Source organism: Parus major, chromosome 3 (assembly GCF_001522545.3).
Source record: "Parus major isolate Abel chromosome 3, Parus_major1.1, whole genome shotgun sequence".
NCBI lineage: Eukaryota > Metazoa > Chordata > Aves > Passeriformes > Paridae > Parus > Parus major.
The window spans coordinates 89,968,369-89,988,172 of NC_031770.1; the positions used below are offsets into that span (position 1 = coordinate 89,968,369).

A 19,804-nucleotide genomic window follows, 5' to 3' on the forward strand; every position below is an offset into this window, starting at 1 on the left:
TATGGTAGCTCATAACTAATCACCATTAATTGTATGAAAATAAGCATTTCTTGGGAAAATAAGAAATTGCAAGGGATTGCATGTTCAAAATCATGATTTATTGATGTATTTTTTAATCATGTAGCTCCTTGCAAAGATACAGTTTATAAATTATAGAACAAGTATAGTTCTTTCCACAGCTTTCACATTTTAGTCCTCAAGTCCAGGTCAGTATTTTGAAACAAGATGGTCAAAGGTAAATAATGCAAAATGGCTTAAAAAAAAGACACAAAAAAGCTTCATTTCTTCCAGGATCCAAGATACACACATAATAAGCAGCATTACAATGTCTGCACTACACCCCCAAGCGATATATGCAGGAGAAGCAGCATACAGTACCTGCAGACCTCAAGGAACACTTCATGATTAGCAGTACACAGCACCTGAACATCTACAGCAGCCTCAAAATTTATCTTAGTAAAACAAATGCTCAAAGGGTTTACAGCATGTGTGGTAAGGTTAGATGACGGGTTGTAGTACATTACACTCATGTACAAACGAGCCCTGCTTACCTGTATTCACACCAGGCCAGTGCACAAGCAGTGCACACTAGCATTTCACCCCTGCACTGTGACACTCCCCAAGCAGGGCCAAGTACCTGCAAACTCATCCTACCGTACAGGGGAACTTGGACCCGTGTACACTTGCTACAATACATTGCCTGTATCCCTCTCCCCTCCACCAACATCCCTTGGAGAAGACAGGCTCCACTGAAATTCTTCTACCAAGATCAAATTACACTGATAACCAACTGACACCACTGCATTGGTGGGGATGTACCTCTGCAGTTAAATTTTATATTTTGTGCTTGCTTGCCCTTGACTGTTTTTCCTTAAGGCTGATGCCAACAAAATGTCAGACCTTAAAGGCAAACAAAATAAGTTTAATTTAAAGAAAACATTTATTTGAAGTTCTTTTAAATCATACAGTTTAACAGATAACAACTTTCTCCCTTTTCACATTTCAAGTCTTCACCAGGGACCATACACACTGTCCTACAGACAATGACATTTTCCTATTGATTCCTTTTGAACGAATCAGTGTCTAGGCAGATGAAGTCATATTTTAAGCAAACTGATTTAAAAATATTTTTTTAAAAACCCAACACAACAAAACAAAACTTTGTTATCAAATTCTTATCACAAATAAAAGGTGTTTAACACTCATAAGCTTGATCTCAAAACAAAATCCCAGTCATTCACAATCAAACAGAACATACTGCCTTCAAAAAATTTTCCAGAATTTTAAAATGCTCCAAATATATACACATTTATAACTTAAGTGCTTATTAGCTACAACCTTTTACTCATGCAAAAGTTGTGAGAGGAGAAGGTGTTTCTTAGAGTGGCTTTTCTGAATATGCAGTAAAACTCTTCACTCGTGCAAAGAACAAAGGGGTGTACATTTTGTCAATGTCAAAAGTAGTAACAGCTGTCTCACCAGTTGATCTGCAAAAGAGCATTGTAAAAGTTAAATTAGACACAAGTTGCTGTTTGAGTCCCTCATGCATTCATGTTCCATAGTACAGTGTGTGCAGCAAACTAGCTGGAATAAAGTGTCTTCTGTAATGCCTTGTTCTGAAAGCATTTGAGTCCTAGCTTAATCAGACTATACAGAATCCACTTCTACATTCATACCTAAGAAACCACTTTCCCTTTCCACTCTTATTAGGAGCTCCAAGGCATGAGCAGTACAGAAACTTCATGCTGAAAACAATGTCTGCAATATAAATTAGGTATGATAACATTAGCTTTTAAAAAAGTAATTTTTCTGTTTATGGACGTTACCTATACTCCCAGCCTCCAGTTGTTTATTCCTTGCATTTTATATTCTCACAGCTCAATCGCTGAGCTATGTTCCCATAAAAACACTGAATATTAAGAACCCTAAGGTTCTTAATATTAAGGTTCTTAAGGAAGACAAGGTTTAAATCCACCCTAATTGCCAACATCAAACACCTGGAAAGGCAACTTGACAGTAATTTGAAATGCCAGGTGCAAGAACAGTGGCCATGGCTCCTGCCTGGTAAGTGATCAGAACAGCTGGTCACATACCCACATTCTTCACTGCTGAATGATACAGTTAGTAACATTAGAGTTCTCACATGACAAGTACAGACACCTTTAATCTGCACATCCACAGTGGAAAAGAGATATATCTTAATGAATACACACTTTCCACAACTCCTCACTAGCGCCACATTGTCATTATACCCTGATTCAGTTCTGAAAGTAAACACTCTGCATAAATCCTTTAAAAAACTAAAATACTACAGTTAAACTAGTTCAGAAACTTCCTATTATCATTAAAACAGGCTAATAAAATCTTGGAATTTCTTTATGTTAAAGTTCATTCTGGTATTTCAAATCAGGACCAGTTACTGTTTTCATGTAATGAAATTTATGAAAGTAATTTATGAAAATTTCATATATTTTGTTAAAGCCACCTTTAAAGTCTCAGACTCTTTACATTTTCTGTACTTAGTACTGGAAAAATTAATGACACCTTTAATTCTACAGTTTAGTATCCTTGTTTGCTCTCCATTTACTCACCTGCAAGTGATGTGACAAGAATGATGTATCCACACAAGTTTGTTGAACCTCTGGCGCCCACTAGAGCACAACTGTAGTCCTACATGGAAACTGTGATCTGTTTCTTGAGCAGGAACTCGACGGAAATACCTGTATTTGTGGTAATCAACTGGTTTCTGTACAGAGAAATAAAAAGTTTCATGACCTACAAAGAACACATTGTGCAACTATTTGTCCTAAGTGACTGTGAGACCAGATTGGTAAAACTCTCATTTATAAACAAGTACTTCTGTTCCCTCAAAATACATAAAATGTGTCTGTTAATGATGGAAGAAGCTTTCACAGAAAGCAAAAGAAGCATGCAGGACACCACCCAACAGTGCTTACTCACTGTAACACTTCTTACTCTTCACAAGTTTCTCCTGACTAGCAGTTTGATAATTGAGTAAATAACTCAATCAAATCATTCAGAGTTCAATTAACAAATACTGCTTATCTAGTTTTACTAAATGTTGTGGAACATAACTGCACAAGTCAAATCTGTTCTCAGAAAATGACCTATTCATCTTTCTTTCCTGGTAACATTGTTGATACCTAATAGGGGCATAAATGGAAATTAAGCCTAAAGGGGAGAACAACTGTTTAAATTTGAACCAGATATTTATTTGCCTTAATAAATTATTACAGTTTTGGGGACAAATGTAAGAGACATCACCATGCTTATTTATTTATATTTTATTTTTAAACCGTTTAAAAATTAGATTAATTTTTTAATCTTTTGGTGTAAGGCAAATCTTTGGGTCCCTTAAAACACACAGTCTGAGTAAAATCTTGTTAATGTATTTCTCCTCTATTCTATTTTTCTACCTACCTCTTCCTTTTTCTTCATTATTACAGCAAATACTTTGGTTTGATTGTCTGTTTCCTGGGAAAGGCGATAATGGCCAAGCAAGATTGCATCCGTTCTGGAAGGTTAAAAAAGGAGGATAATGTCAAGGACATAAAAATATTCTGTGTCTCAAAAGCGTGATGTTCTTATAATACAATATCAGCAATGAAACAAAGACTGACTACATAGTATAAGGATATAAACTATTTCTTATTTCCATTCAGTAAAGGCTCATCAATGATATTAAATGGTGAAAATGTTTTTTCCCAAACAGAACAGTAAAGGTAAGTTAGTTGGTTCTACCTAGCCTACTGCTAAATTTCTGGTACTACCAGATTTCTGGTACACAGCTCAAACCTGTTTTGAAGTTCCAAACAATTTTCTGGTTTTATGCCCAAACATCAAAAATTATTAATTTCAACATATCCCTCGAATTCTTCAGTTTCCTTCACTTAAAGAAGTGTGAGAAGGCAGTCAGTAACGAAATAGTATCTTTAAAAGGACTGTTCCCTCTACTTGCCTTAAAAATTTCAAATCACATAACCCACAAAGGAAATCTAATTACAATATCCAAATCCTAAAATGAAAGATATTTTTGCATAAAGATCAAATTTTTTTGCAGTTCTTAGGAGAGAATTATGAACATCTACAACACAATATAAATAACATTGTTTTGCTAAGCCAGGATATGAAATCTGCAACAAAAGTAAATACAAATTGCTAGGTAAAAGCAAAATGAAAACTGAAGAGCCAAATATTATAGTTCAATAACCTTGTGTTTTTAGTCCGTAAGCGAGGAACTATAGATTGAGGATCCTCAGGAGTTGTTAGCATCATAACTTGACCATCTGGAAAGAATCTCAAATATCTGAAAAACATAATTGCACAATGCAAACCTAGAAAATATGTCCTTTTCCTGGTTTTTTTCCTTGTTTGTTTGTTTTTAGAATTACAGGATGTTACCCAGAAGGATTTAGAACTTAATTGGTAACAGCATTTGAAAACACATTTCTTCACACGTAACAGAAAGAAGGAGTTCAGAAATCAAAAGAGAGTTATGAATATTGAAAGAGGAAGTTATGAAGAGTTAGGAAGTTTGTGTCACCTCTATCAAAGCAAGGTGGCTAACGTGGGATCAAAACTGATCTCAAGTTTCTCCATTCCTATCCACAGAGACCAATGCAACGAAATCTCAATTACAGTATCAGTACAGAATGAACAACGTCATATGGATTTTTTTCAGGAAAAAATCTGGAATCTGACTGATTTTTACAGTACTCAAGTACTGTGCTAATGCTTGAGACTACAGCAATAGCCATCAGGTTCCATGGTTTCTATGAACAACTTCCAGCCTCAGAAGGGACAGCAGAAAGAAACAATAAATGCTGGGAGCAACAAGATTAACAGCAAAAAAACAGGCTGAGGAAACAAAGGCAAGGCATTTACAAGAAGATAAGAAAGCCCAGCCTCTTGATTTTTACAACTGATTACATATACGCTAAATGACTAATCTTGTATAATCACATGTATTCTCTTTGCTGAATTGGGTCATGTGCTGTGTCAGATATGAAAAGTAAAAGTCGTTTAGAGAAAGAAATCTGTAGATAAGTATTTAATTGTTATAAGCGTTCAAGCACTCGCCATGTGACATGGTTTAAGTGAGGATGAAACACATTTCTAAGTTCATATCTAATTATCATAATAAATCCTATTTCTAAAACCTATTATCAGAAACTGCACATTGCTTTACAGTCTCTAGCAATCCCATTCAGTTTTAGAGAATGATTATTGTCTGATTGTGATAGCCAGAGGTGGATTTAAAGAACTTAAGAGAGAGAAACATTTCACTCACTCATTTTACTACAGCTCTACCTGTAATATTCCACTTGGTGCCATGCTCTATAGAAACCATCAAGAGACTGTTCTCCTTGACGTATGTATTTTGTCTTGCTGACATACACACCTACAGAAAATAAAGATATATGAACAAAAACTAAGAACATAAAATATTTATGACAAAAAAGCCAATAATCTAAAACTTTTGAGTATGGCTTTGTTACTTAAATACATGGAAGTTTTTATTTTCACCCCTTGCACCTTTCCCTTCTCTTTGCAGATATTCTACAAACTGAAATGCACAAATTCAGATTAGGTCTAACAACAACATCATAAACATCAACCCCACCTGACTGTTTCTGTCACACATAGTTACAACTATTTCCAAAAGTACAGCTTACCATCAAATCGAACGCGAGGCCTTTCCAGAAACATGTCCCTCCAAGATGCATATGGAACAAGTTTATTGCAGCTCCTGCCCCATATTTTCAAACAGACTTGATGCCAGATTTCAGGATCTCTAGTGAAAACGAGAAAAAATCAAACCCCATAACTTCCCTACAAACCTTGTTTAGCTTTTATATATCAAAGTAAGACTCTTTTACTTAGTTTGGATGTGACTAAAAGAAACTTTCTTGAACAAAAATAGCTCATAATTTAAAACCCTTGACTAATTTACTTAATCCTGAAGTGTTTGAAAGCCTTTTCCTCTTCCCAGTGAAACTGAAGAACTGAGAGTCATTTTTATACAAGTACAGAACCACAACACTGCAGCACCCTGGCACTTTTCTGCGTGGCTATATGAGGATGACAATATAACACACCATATTTTGGAGACGTAAAACACTAATTTGCAAACAAGGTACACCAAATAATACTTTCTGCTAGATTTTTGTTACAGTATAGTTATATATCTGACATACCATTTAGCAGTGTATTCAAAAACTGATTAGCACTGAGGAGCTTAACATGAAAATGTCCATGGGAAGGAAAAGCAGGACATACTTAGTGTAAAGAGAAGTTTCACTCTAGACAAATTATCTACGATACCTGGCGCAAATGTAAAATCCTCGACAAACAAGAGATAATTGCTCCAATGATCTTAGATCCAAATCACTTGAAACCACCCATCGGAAAATGTACATTAGTACTTCCATAGGCAATGCTAAAAAGAGAAAATAAATCCTTGTTAGATGCAGCCCTTGTTACATGTAAATCTTGTAAGATGTTGTTGTTAACCCCTTGTTAGATGTAAATCAACAGGTTATTTATTTATTTATAATTCCAGGTTTGGCTTTTGACTTTCCATTAAAAAATCCTACTTTTTACATTGTTGCCCAATGCCAGAGAATAAAAAAAATTAACTTAGAAGGTCACCATAGATTAGATGTGATGTCCATAAAGAATCTTTTTGATCCTTTTCAGCCTAGCAACTTCCAAAGCAGATGTGATTTTTAAAAAGTTTTCATTCTGCTATAAAAAAGTCAGTAAAAAAGATACTATAACACAGGACTGGCTGGAAAGTAGTATATAAATCTAGAAAGAGACCAACATTGCTGCTCGAAGGACACATCTCCTTTGAGATAATTTTAGAGTAATGTCTGCAACATTTTGTCTTTACTGGCAAAAAAAGAAAATGCATTTTCCCAAGTGTACAATGCACCAGTTATTAAAATAAAACCATGTTTTCTTTATGTTTTGATTTTGATTTGCTTCACTTACTTTATTTTCTTTCCTTGACCAGAACAAAGGAAATCAGGCCAAGATTTCAAAGTGCAACTGATAATTTAGGATGCATAACAAAGGCATCTGTTTTTAAGGGAGATCATAGCTCATATATACTCTCTACAATTTAGATCTCATAAGGAAGTCTCAGGATAATTGTCCTAGAACTGAAGCACTGAAAATCATTAACCTTCAAAAGACTTTCTAGCTTTGTAATATAGTCTTTCTGACCCTGAAAACACACTTGTTGCAAGACTCTCATACAGAATCAGATAAAATCAAGAAATGTAAAAATGCATAGTCTACAAAACAATTGTCTCTTACTCACATTTGAAAATTGTAATAATAATTGTATTTGCAAACCAAAAGAACTGGGAGGAAAACTGGAATACCCTTACTTCAGCAAGTCCATTCCTAGAAGTTGCTACTTTTAAGTATGCCTCTGATCCTGAAAATTCTACTTAGAATAATACATGGAAAAAGCTTATGTGATAAAGACAAGATCCTGTATGAGAACAAGATTTGTTTACCTACTTGATAAGTTTTTCTCCTTTGTACCTAACTACAGAAGTAAATAAAGAGATAATGCATGCAATTCTTCAAAGGTGGCTTTTGAATGAAAGAGACAATGTTTAAATAAAATGAAACATCTATATAAATTCTGCCTCTCATAATATAATAAATAAGCCTATCTTAACTCTTACCTGAGATGTGGGTCTGGTTGACATAAACTTCAGGCTGACAAAGTTTGACTGAAGATTCCTGAAGAGTTAACTGCTGCTGGAAATCCGTCAGAAGATCTGCCATTTTGTCATCCTCTTTGCTATCCTCAACACTAGAAAAAGGGAAATGCCAACACTGTGATATTGGACAAAATATACCAACAGATGTCCTCCTCTTGGCAATCCACTGCCTTACTCTCACTCAATAGACTTGTTTCTTGTACATTTTTAAAGCAATCTCATTTCATCACACAATAAAACAACTACTGAAATATGATCAAGGTCATTAAGACCTCGAGGCTCAGAATGCCTGAGGCTGGAATGCCTCTGAGAGTAACAACTGGGTTTTTTCATTAAATTCCCACCCCAGTTGTTTTGTTGGGGGGGTTTTTTGTTGTTGGGGTTTTTTTTTTGTATTTGAGAGTTTTTTATTGGAAGTCACTGAAGAATTTCTTTACCTTATGAAAAGACAAATCTCATATTTTACTTTGTCTAAGATATGGCATATGCAGGAAATAAAGTGTTGTTAATGAAATGTTGCATTTTGTAATCCTTCTCATAATATAAGATATTGGAAATAATTAAGGATTATTTTTCACACTTATGTTATTCAATAAAGAGTGATCATGGGTGGGTTTATTCAACAGTAATGAAGGAAAACTACTTTTGTGCCTATTCTGTAAACAGGCAGAAATAATAAATTTCAGGAGCCAGAACAAGATAGCAGAACAGAAACAATAAACTTGCTACCCATCAGTAAATTTGAAGGATTGCTAAGTGATAAAAGAACATTACCACATTTAAAAAAGAAATCTAAATTGAAGTTGTATGTCATAATATAATCTTTTAATAGCTGCCTGCTTGCTTGCCCAAAATAACCAGAAATGACACAAAACTCCTTGAACACAATCACAAAACACCTTCTTCCCCCTCACTTGGTATACAAGGGAATTAAGAGATCTTCCAGTCACTTTTTAATACTATTCAATTCAACTCTAAACAAGTTAATAGCATGAGCTGAGAATATAAGCAAGCAACTAATAAACCTACCAATGGGTTTTGAAATATCATAGAAAAGACAATTATGTTTGGGCCTGTCCTAAGACTACAGTAAGATGTTGCGCCAAACATACCTTGCTGTATTTTGGTGGGTATGATGGTCAGTCCCAGTACCTACAGGCCACACTGTAAACTGTTCTTTTCAAATCTAATTGTGTAATTTGTTTTTTCTCACCAAGACTGTATGAAACACCTACAACAGTAATTCAAGAAAGCACAAACACCACAACTAAAATATCTAAAAAAAAATACATCTCTACAAATACTGTTTTTAAACAGTAGAGTAACAATTGAGACTACTAGTTGTTTTTCCTCCACTGTACAGCAACATTTAAGAAACCAAATAAAAACCCACAGAATTGTAGAATCATTTAAGTTGGAAAAGATCTCTAAGATCATCAAGCCCAACCATTAACCCGGCACTAAACCATGTCCCTAACTGCCACATGTGCACATCTACGCATCTTTTAAATACCTCTAAATCACGGTGACTCAGCCTCTTCTCTGGGCACTCTGTTCAAGTGCCTGACAGCCCTTTCTGTGAAGACTTTTTCCTAATATTCACTCTAAAGCACACCCTGAAGCCATTTCTTCTTGTCCTGTCACTTGTTATTTGGGAGAAGAGACCAACACCTACCTCAATACAGCCTCTCCTTTCAGGTGGCTGTAGAGAACAGTAAGATCTCCCTTGAGTTCCTTTTCTCCAGGCTGAACACCTCCAGCTCCCTCAGCTGCTCCTCACAGGACTCGTGCCCCAGACCCTTCCCCAGCTCTGCTGCCCTTCCCTGGACTCGCTCCAGCCCCTCAGTGTCTTTCTCACAGTGAGGGGCCCCGAACTGGACACAGCACTCCAGGTGTGGCCTCAGCAGTGCCCAGTACAGGGGGACAATCCCTGCCCTGCTCCTGCTGGCCACACTGCTGCTGACACAGGCCAGGATGCCACTGCCTTCCTGGCCACCTGAAAACACACTTGTTGCCAAAATCTCATACAGAACACAATGGCCCACGTTCAGCCAACTATCAACCAGGACCCCAAGGTCCTTTTCCAAAAGGCAGCTTTCCAGCCACTCTGCCCCCAGCCTGTAGGCTCTGCGTGGGGCTGTTGTGACCCAAGCAGAGGACCCAGTACTTGGCCATGTTGAAAATCACACAACTGGCCTTGGCTCATTGATCCATCGTGTCCACATCTCTCTGCAGAGCCTTCCCACCCTCCAGAAGGACCACTCCTGCACAATTTCAAGTCAGACAGTCTTAATGGATTAAAGAAAATGATGCTAAAATATGAAAACAATCCTATGAAAACCAAGGTTTTTACCTGACTATAGTCCATGATCCAGTAGCTTTTCTAGTGCACAAATGCACAGCAAAGATTTCATGCCAGCAACACATTCAGAAACTAAACTGATGGATGTAAATAACACACTTAGCTCATCTTGCACTCTTTTATATTAAGTCAACAGCTGCATTGGAGATGTACTGTCCTGGGGCAACAAGACTGAGCTAGTAATACCACAGGGACAGGATTGTGCTTTCCTTTTTCATTCTCCATGTTAAAACTCTTCTTTTTTTTGATGTAGCTATCAGCAGCACCAATGGCTGCTATGAGTAAGAAAGAATTTGGGAAGCTGTTCTTTAAGCTTGTCTATGTTAGGCTGCGGGGCTGGAACAGAAGTTTTGGCCCTCTTTAAACTTAAGTCTTGGGCTCAAGTTACACCAGCCATAAGTCACTACACATATGCTGTACTGAGTCTAGGGGTATTCTGATGTGTGTAATGATGAAAGACCAGACTACTCAGATTGCAATCTTTGAGCTTCTAAATGTATTGCTCTACTGAAAATGCTCTCAATTTAGCTGTGTTACCACAAGAACAGATTATTCCTTTGCTTAATTAAGATGCTTATTTTATTAGTATGAAGCTTTAACTAATTAATCTTTTTGCTATCTAAAGCTTTGTATATGATCCTAAATATGAAAATCAAAAAAGTGACTGATGTTTTTTTAAAGTAACTATTAACTTAATAACTATTAATAAATAATTAATAATTATTTGTAATCTTACCCCTTCCATTGCCCCTGAAATTAGCTAGCTCCAAACAAACCTGTTACTGTCTTTGAAAAATATAGTATACTCAACTGAGAGTAGGTAAGTTTTCCAGACACTAAGAGATTTACAACTGCATTATTACAGCAGAGTATAGATATCCTTCTGAAACAAAATGTCATGTTTCAGTACTCCTATGCACTTAAATTAGTAAAATTTCATACTTACCACCTCTTTCCAACCCCATCACCATCTGGGGAGCGTGTATAGGTGATCTTAAACTCTATATCAGGCACAAGCTGCATGGCTAGACGATAAAACTTGATGGCTGAAAATAAAGGTTTGATGTTCAAACACATCTGATGCCCATACTAACTTACCAAAGCAAAGACTGTTTTCAGAGAGATGGTTTCAGCTAAAAGCACTAAAAAAGCAGAAAATGCCTTTGCCAAGGCAAGCTTATTTAGCCTAAACTGTTAGGTTTAAATTCCATACAGAAGAGAGGAACATTAAGTACCTGTTTTCAAAACTAAAAACTTCACGTACTTTTTCAGAATAGAGAGTTATCTCAGATGTGTTTCAGCTTTTATAGATTTACCTTAATCATCACAAATTCAACTATGAAGTATAAAATTTTATATTAAAACTTTACAAACTCCTGATGGTGTTTTTTTGCCCAGTACTTGCAAAGATTTCCCAACAAGCTGTAAAGATCTTAGACAGATCCATAACTAGACATAAATTAAATTAAAAACTGTGCAGGTACCTTAAGTCCCTGGTATAGGACAGACAAGCATTCAGACATATACAACACTACAAAGGTGACAATGATGAATAAAATATTGTTGCAATTTTAAAATTTCAGCATTAGATGCAATATATATCAATTTCTCTATGGAAACCCCTGGAAACTAAAGAAGGCACAGAAGCAAGCCACTCAGCACACTGAGGATGAGGAAAGCAGCCTTGTCACAGAACTAGGGGATGTTAAGGAAAACCTGACAGCTTGGGTTTTGTACACTTTTCTCACACACACAGAAAATATTTCTGCCTTTAGCACTACAAAGATCCTACAAACACTGAGTAGAGAAAGAGGTTCAGGAACATCACTGTAGCAACAAACTGTTGTTTAAGCTGCAGAATGTTTTTCTTCTGAGTCAGCTCTATGAATCCTTCTTTCAGGATTCAAATTTAAATAAATTTGATGTAATAACATTCAATCTATTTTAATACCAGTAGTAAAATCATGTATGCATGCAAATGTTTTGTTGTATTCCCACATTGTGATACCAAGATCAGAGGGCAATTCTTCAGCTTGGACTCTTAAAACCAAAATTCAAATAAAACATCAGTAATTGTGGAGCTCAGAATTTGTCTGATGAGTCTGAGAAACTCAGTTTGGGGCTAGTAAATGTTCCTGTTTCCTTGAGTTCATGTCAGGGCCAGTGATTGACAAATAGTATCCTTTGGCTGTGGAGGATGAGAAATACCAGCAGCCAGCTAAATAGCGATCAGTCTCAATTTAGCATTTAATCTTGCAGACAAGGCCTCTACTGTACTTAAGCAAAAACAAGCTGCAGCACATAACTGTCTCACAAGCATCAGGTATCAGCAGATTTCAGAAGCAGGCTTGGGTTCTGGTGACCTGGGCCAGGTCAGCAAATAAAAGCCTGGTCTGAAAACAGATGTCCCAACATCTCCTCAGAAATATATCTCTGCTTGGCACAGGACCATGCCTCTAATGTCTCATAAAAATCTCTGTGTAGAAATAGTTCAGTTTAGTTTCTCAAAGTCTCAAATCAAATTCAACTGAGAAAGATGAATTCATATTCATGCAACCCAGATGTCTGAAACACTTTTGTGAATGGAACTGTTAGATATTACTATTTCTTTGCTGTTATGTTTAACATACAAGGAATGCACTGAAGCAGATGAACTCACAGCTTTCATTTTATGTACACAATGTTTAAATAGACTGCTTTCCTCACTTTTTTTTAAAAAAAAATTGTTCAGAAAGAATATTCACAATCTCCTACATGATTTCCTAAATATGTACCAGATTTTTAGTTCTGACACATTTTTTTTACTCTGCATTTAATCCTTTACCAAACACCCACCATATCTTAGCCTAAAGTAATTTTGCCCAATAAAAAACATGTAATAAATTAGAAACTGAGAGAACTGATTTTATTAATTGCAGGGGACTCGTATTCCTCTCAGTTAATATGAGATACGAAACAACAACTAGAAAGCCTTTGAAAATGAAGGGCTGAAATGGAAATTTCGTTTTCAGAAAGTGGCTGAGTTCAGAAGCTTCCAGAGTTCTCTCAGATTTCTGTATCTTAACTTATTTTGCACCTGCACTTTAAACACTGTGTCCAAACCCTCTGGTGGATGAGCAGGATGGCACATACATTCTGCTTTGCTTTTTTTCTCATGTGAAAGAAACAGAAAATGGGTATCTCCGCTACTGACCTACAGGACTTGGAAGTTAGGACAGACCTCTTACTCTCTAGATTCTGAAAACTAAATATGAGAAAGAAAACTTTGAATTTCCATTTCTACTAACACTGATAGCAAGAGTGCAGGTAAGCAAGCTAGGCACCTTAAATATTTATGACAAACCTCAAAGACTACCAGATTTGAATGCTCATTGCAGGTATTCTTGAAAAAGCTATTTTAGCATGCTGTGTTAATCAAAAAACAAACAAAAACCCCCAAACCCAAACAACAAAGCATTAAAGCATTCCACAGATTAAGTAGTTTTGTTCACAGTGGAATGATGAGAACTGTGGGCACAGGAAATAAAGTTTATTGCCTTGATTAATTATTATGCTAATTTCATGTTACAGAAGCCACATAAAGAGGTCCTCTATATGAAAAAGCAATCCAGTGCTCCATTAAATTGCAGTATTTCATTATACTGTTATTTTGCTTGAAAGCTAGAAATTCCTTCCTTAATGCCATTCTTGCTTTACCTCAACCTTAGAAGTGTGATATGATGGTTCCTTCTATAGCATGTTTGTTTGCTTATCTGAATGATGGAGGTCTCAAACCACTGTTAATCTGTAGCTTAATTTCACCAGACCATGTAGATTTGCCCATAAATCACAGAGTGTTAGATTTCTCTACAATAAAGGTGTTCATTGTAGGCTTCCATATTACCTTCATAAAGGGCCCCATTTCGTTCTTCTTCCACTGCCTTCAGGAAAAGTTCTTTTGCCTACACAATAAATTAAACAGAGCACTTATTTAATTCCTTAAAAATACAAGTGCAATGTCACTTGACTTAGAATTATTTTTGATCTTACCTATTGTACCTATGACGGAGATAACAAAATAATTCCATAAAGAGAGAAGACATAGTCATGTGCTACAAGACATAACTGAAATTCCCAGTCAACAAACTGTATTCCTGCTTCTCACCCCTTACCTACAGTCTTTCAGAAAACAGATTGTGAAGGTGACACCAAGGCAAACATAAAGACTAAAAAAATCAATGTAGGATTATGTAGATATTAGTACGGAGATAACAAGATAATAAATAAGCTCTGCTGTTTCTCCAGATTTAATTCAGCATTAACTTTCAGAAAAGTTATACAGTAATAACAGTAATACAGACAAATAAAACCTCAAAATTATGCATCTTTTTCTGTACCTTTTCCTCTTTTGCTATCTCCTGTTTTCCCCTGGCATCAACAGACTTTAGTCCAGGTTCTCTTGACGATGCTCTGCACGGCAGAGGTTCCAACCCACTAGAACTGACACCTGGGGCAAGCTCAAACATCCACTGAGCTCTGAACATCTGGAGCTCTGCCTAAAAAAACATGATTAATTCTATTTAGTGTTACATATTTAGACAGTACATCTTCTGAGGAGAAATTATAAAGTACAAACACAAAAAAGAATTTCAAAACTATACTTTACATTACCAAGTGTTAAGTGGCTTCAGTGAATTTAGGTGCAGAGAGTTAGCATTGTTTCATAGTAAATTAAAACAAAAAAGTGCACAAGTACTTGTTCAGTCTCATTCAATAATGAAAGTGCTTTTTTCTGGACTGTTCATCTCAGAAGAAAAACTGATGTTTCAGGAAGTGGTTGTTTTAGTACTATGGTTATGATCTAAGATTCCACAGAAAAGTGATCTTTCCAGACATGACCATGTTTGTTCTTGTTTATGCAGCATTATCATAAGCAAGAAGTCGATTAGCTCTTAAAATTAAAATTGAGAAAATCCAGGCTTTTGCATACAAGCATTCTAAGTTATCTACCATTCAAGATGGTCATAGAATATACAAATAAGGCCTTACTCTTTTAAGAAGTACGGACTGTGCTCTGTGAAATAATGTAAGTTACAATTCCTGCCATGCCTTTTTTTTTCAGCATCTTTGAAGTTACATTTCACATGTCTCTTGCAATCATCATGACTTCTGGGGAGCAACTATACATAAATCTAGTCTTGTAAGAGAACACACTTTTCTATTACACAGCTTTTATCAGCTTTCTGGTCCAGTAGGGAGTGACAGCTTAAACTACAATTTGATCACAGAAACTGCTGTCCAATTTCTACAGTTCTTCAAAGAAATTCCAGATCTGTCACAAGCCTTCTTTTCATCTACACAGCCAGGTGAAGACTGAATTTGACACTTGGAACACAATGCAAAATTTATCTCACTTTTGGAGGGGCAGACACATTAAGCATTTGTCAGATCAACAAATGTGTGGTAACTAAATGAGGGTAAGTGATGCAGTTTAAATCACAGCAGTACTGTATTTGTAAAAACCCACTAGCATGAGACACATACCTGAAGATTTGCTTCACCAGATCTTTCACTGTCATCAGTTCTTACCAAATCAGCGTGACAATCTTCTTCAGCTTCTGCCTAGTAGAGAGCAGTCAAACGTGATTATAGGGTCTGCATAAGTCCCTACAGCACAATCACAAAGAGCAACTGTCATGGACACACATTAAAAAAAAATTAAGCATACTTCCCTTTCAATGATAAAAATTAATTTTAAAACTACTGAGATCAGTTGCACTTCCATATTAACTAAATTAAGATAAGTTTTAGACATTTTAGACACATTAATATAACACAAATTAGCTGTGTATCACTTGAAGGCTTCCATGCTTCAATACACTGGCGTACCTGACTAAATACACTCCGTGTCTATGTCAAAGAACAGAGCAAAAGCTTCACTATTAAACAATAATGTGCTTTGCTCAACAAATTAAAATTTAATCACTATCTTCTCATTGTAAAGATAGCCAGTAGTTTTGATTGTTTAATATTTGAAAGAGCACAAAAGTGCTTTGAATAGCAATAGATACTTTATATATACATGTGTAACTAAAAAACTAAAAAAGAAATGTATTGGGAAATAAAATGATAGCATGAGAGCTTGACAGTTGGTTTAATTTACAGTACAGCTGTGAGACAGGTTAAACAAATAAAATCTCAAATAAGACCTTTGACTAAACCTAACATTGCTCTATATAGGAAGTTAAGCCAGCTAATTTAAGAGGAGAACTTCAAAATACACAAATTAATTATAATAGTGAAATATACTGAGATTTATGTAGTCTACACTAAAACAAAAGAAAACTAATTCTGAGCATGAGTAACAAGCCACAACAATGACAACAACAGCAAGATGCCAGTAAGGGGGAAAAAACACCCAAAAATCTCCACTAAGACATGTGTTTAAGGTTCTTCCTGCAGCTGGAGCAAGCTAGTTTTTCTACCATTCTGCAGTGAAATTCACATTTATAATTCTGCAAGTAGATAATGCAAAGAAAGACTACAAGAAGGCAAACCTGACATTAAGATAATCACAACTACTTAAAGAAGTTTTATTTCCCACTCCTTCCTATTGTACTCAGTGCTCAAACTCTTAAGGCGACATTCTGTCAGTGAGATTCTACCAAGCTCTCAAAAAGAAATCTCTACCTCCTGCACAAAGTGCAGAAATCAAAGCATTCTTTTATTCAGAAAATTTATACCATTTTTAGAGCACCTGGAAGTTCTGATCAAACTACAGAATACCAGCAAATGTGATGGGAAGGCAACTCTTTGTCTTGGTGACAAGCACCTCCCTGGAGTTAGCATGTCTTTAGATTCCCCAATGACCACAAACTTACTGGCTTGTCATCTGTAAAAGTGTTTTCACTGATGTCTCAGATAATTTATCATTTACAATTGATAGACATGGTTGGTTGGCTGAAGATAAACAGATATTGCATCTTTTTCTACAGTCTCATTTTTGATTTCCGTAGATCCAGTACACTATAAAACACTAGTGACATTAAATCTCAGTGAAGAGTAAATAACTTAGAAATATCATGGGCTTTGATTCCAGAATTTAATTGCAGGCAGTTAATGCCCTCTGAGTTGTGACGGTCCTACTACATAATTAGCATCCAGGAATATTTTGTTGGCCAAGCAGAGCCAGCCTAGGAATGAGCTAGCTCTGAAATGGGATTCTGTAAGTGCATTATTATGGCACTGGGCTGACAGAAATAAGGCCTAATTCTGTCTGCGCAGAGTGCAAGGCTTCTGGTTTGCAGCTGAATTATGTCCAGTCAGCTCTCCAGTCTGGGCAGAATAAGCTTGGTTTTATCTGCAAAATGCAGAAACTAGCAATTTCTAAACTAAATCAACACACTATCTTCTTATGCATAAAGGCACGCCCATTAAAACCTTTAACTCCTGAATTCTGTAAACAAACTGATTTAAGCGTTGAAACTACTTAGAAGGTTAGGAAGCTGGATGAAGTTAACCTCATTCAAAAACTTTATATTTCACTAATGTGTTTAACTCTTGATTTTCAATTCCTCCTCTGGGTTCAGCTGCCCTCCTTCTTCATTTCTGAATCATAGTCAGACATGGTAGTGGACTGACTACATCCAAAATGTAATTTGATGCTCTTTGAAACCTAAATATGCTCTCAGCTCAAGCCAAAAATACTATGAAGACCTGGCCCACAGTATAAAAGCTGTCAAAAACCATCGTGAAATTGATTACAACCAAAGTTTTGTCATTACCTTCCCTATAGTGTAGGCATGTGTGACCTGCAATCTCTCATATCCAAGGTCTGTCTTCTGGCAGTAGTAGCAGCCTAATTGCCCACCCCTCTAAATTTACTGGTAAAGCAATTAATTCACATTGCTACTGCACAGGAACAAACTAGAAAACTGATCTCTATTAACAACCTTTCCACTATTTATCTGACCTGTTGAAATCCTGAATTTCACAATCATATTCAACAAGTGAGTAAACACAGGTACTGTGAAGCAAGGACCTTCACCAGCAGACAGCTCATGAGATCACACCTACAGCACTCCACAACATGTACAAATTGGCTCCTTGCCCCAACTCTGAGAATGCTTGTGTTGTACTTCTAGTTTCTAAAATTCACAGAACACTTTGCTCTAACTGCTACTTAGGGGATAAATCTAGACTGTTCATCGTTGTGCTGCTGGCCTTTCTCCTGATACAAGTCAGCTGTCACACAGAATAGTGACTTCGTCCTGATTGAAAGGAAGATACCGTACTGTGTACTGGCTGGTTGGCTTGATTAATTTTCCATAAGGGTAGTAGCAGTCTGTCAACCCACCAAAAGGTAGCATGTAAAAAGTAAACATCTAATTTAGGCTGCAACTTGTAAAAAATTAAGTCAGCTGAGTAGATTAAATTCTGATTTGCTTAGAAACCATTTGCCAAATGCAGAACTAGTTTATTTGCACAGTTCAGTTTTGTTTTGCAATCAATAATTGCACACTTATTTCCTCAGTGTACATTAACCATTCACTAAACTGTAACATCAGGTCCGTTAATAGTTCTGATCTCCGTTTCAGCGAAATAAAACCAAAATCAGAAAAAGTTCGAAGCTGAGTGTCACCAGTTGAACAGGGCTATGAAATGTGTGAACCATACAGAACTCAGGGAGGAGCAAGCACGGCAAAGCGAAACAGTGACTGCCAGCTAACACTCCTCCTGGTTTTATAAAAAAATGAGAAAGCCACCCTATTTTTCTGTAAATGTGATAAAAACAACACCGTGCTCAAATTTAAGAGTTTTTATAACCTTGGTGAGACATTTTAACAGATCTTGTGCGGTATAAATGGTTTAACTTTGAATGATCGAGTTTTCATCATGGATACTTGAATCCATACTGAGGCGCATTCAATAAAGCAATACTGAACCAAGGAGTATTTCTGGTAAGTCAAATGATAAACTCAACTCGAGTCCCTGGCCCGCGGAATCCTTTAAATTACTGAGCGACTTTATGCCACCACATTTTTGAAGAAAGCAAAGGAAAGGAAGGGCACGCTTCCCTGTAATGACACAGGGATTTTGTTCACGCGTTCCTACGGAGGGCTAGATCGCTCCAGCACCAAGCAGCCCCGCTCATCAAAATCCTCTGGGGGAGGTGGCCGTGTCTGCCCGCGGTGGGGCGGGATCACGGCACCTTTCCCACAAGCATCGCCCGGTGCCTGAGGCCGGACAGGCGGGCAGGGCAGGGATGCCTGCCAGCAATTCGGCCAGGGGGCCGCTCCCACATACACACCCCCTTGTCCCGGTCCCGCCCGGCCGTCCCTGCACGGTGGCCGAGCCCCCGCCGCCCGGGGCCGCTCACCATGCTGCCGACGCTCGGGCGGCGCTGTCCCGTCCCGGGGGCTCTGTCCCCCTGCTTGGTCCGTGTGTCCTCCCTGCCCGCGGGGGGCACTTAGCAGAGTTCTCGGTCGGAGAAGCGCACCACGCAGCGGGAGTCCCTGCGGGCCCTGCGGACGGCAGCCATCTTCCCGGCGAGCAGGGCCGGCGGCGGGAGCGGCGGGACACGGCCCGGGCGAACCCGCCAGGTCAGAGCGCCGCCTCCCGCGCGGGCCGCTACGACGCGCGACCGCACAGACTCCCCGCCCCAGTGCGCACCGCGGCCCGTGTCGCCTGTGCCTCCCGC

At 37.5% G+C, this 19,804-nt stretch overlaps 1 protein-coding gene across 2 annotated transcripts; it reads right to left on the reverse strand.

The window, feature by feature from the left end:
- Window positions 1-76: 76 nt before the first annotated feature.
- Window positions 77-19,804, reverse strand: FBXO9 (F-box protein 9). 2 transcript variants are annotated; one of them, XM_015621978.1, is made up of 13 exons: window positions 19,484-19,804; window positions 15,649-15,726; window positions 14,502-14,660; window positions 14,009-14,066; window positions 11,072-11,171; window positions 7,725-7,855; window positions 6,346-6,460; window positions 5,697-5,815; window positions 5,332-5,422; window positions 4,232-4,327; window positions 3,442-3,535; window positions 2,592-2,746; window positions 77-1,487 (listed from the first exon to the last, which is right to left on the reverse strand). In XM_015621978.1, the coding sequence occupies exons 1-13, from the start codon at window positions 19,484-19,486 to the stop codon at window positions 1,379-1,381; spliced, it is 1,308 nt and encodes a 435-aa protein (XP_015477464.1). In that variant the 5' UTR covers window positions 19,487-19,804; the 3' UTR covers window positions 77-1,378. The 2 variants fall into 2 exon arrangements, with proteins under 2 accessions (XP_015477464.1, XP_015477465.1); XM_015621979.3 differs by having other exon boundaries at window positions 15,649-15,722; window positions 19,484-19,712.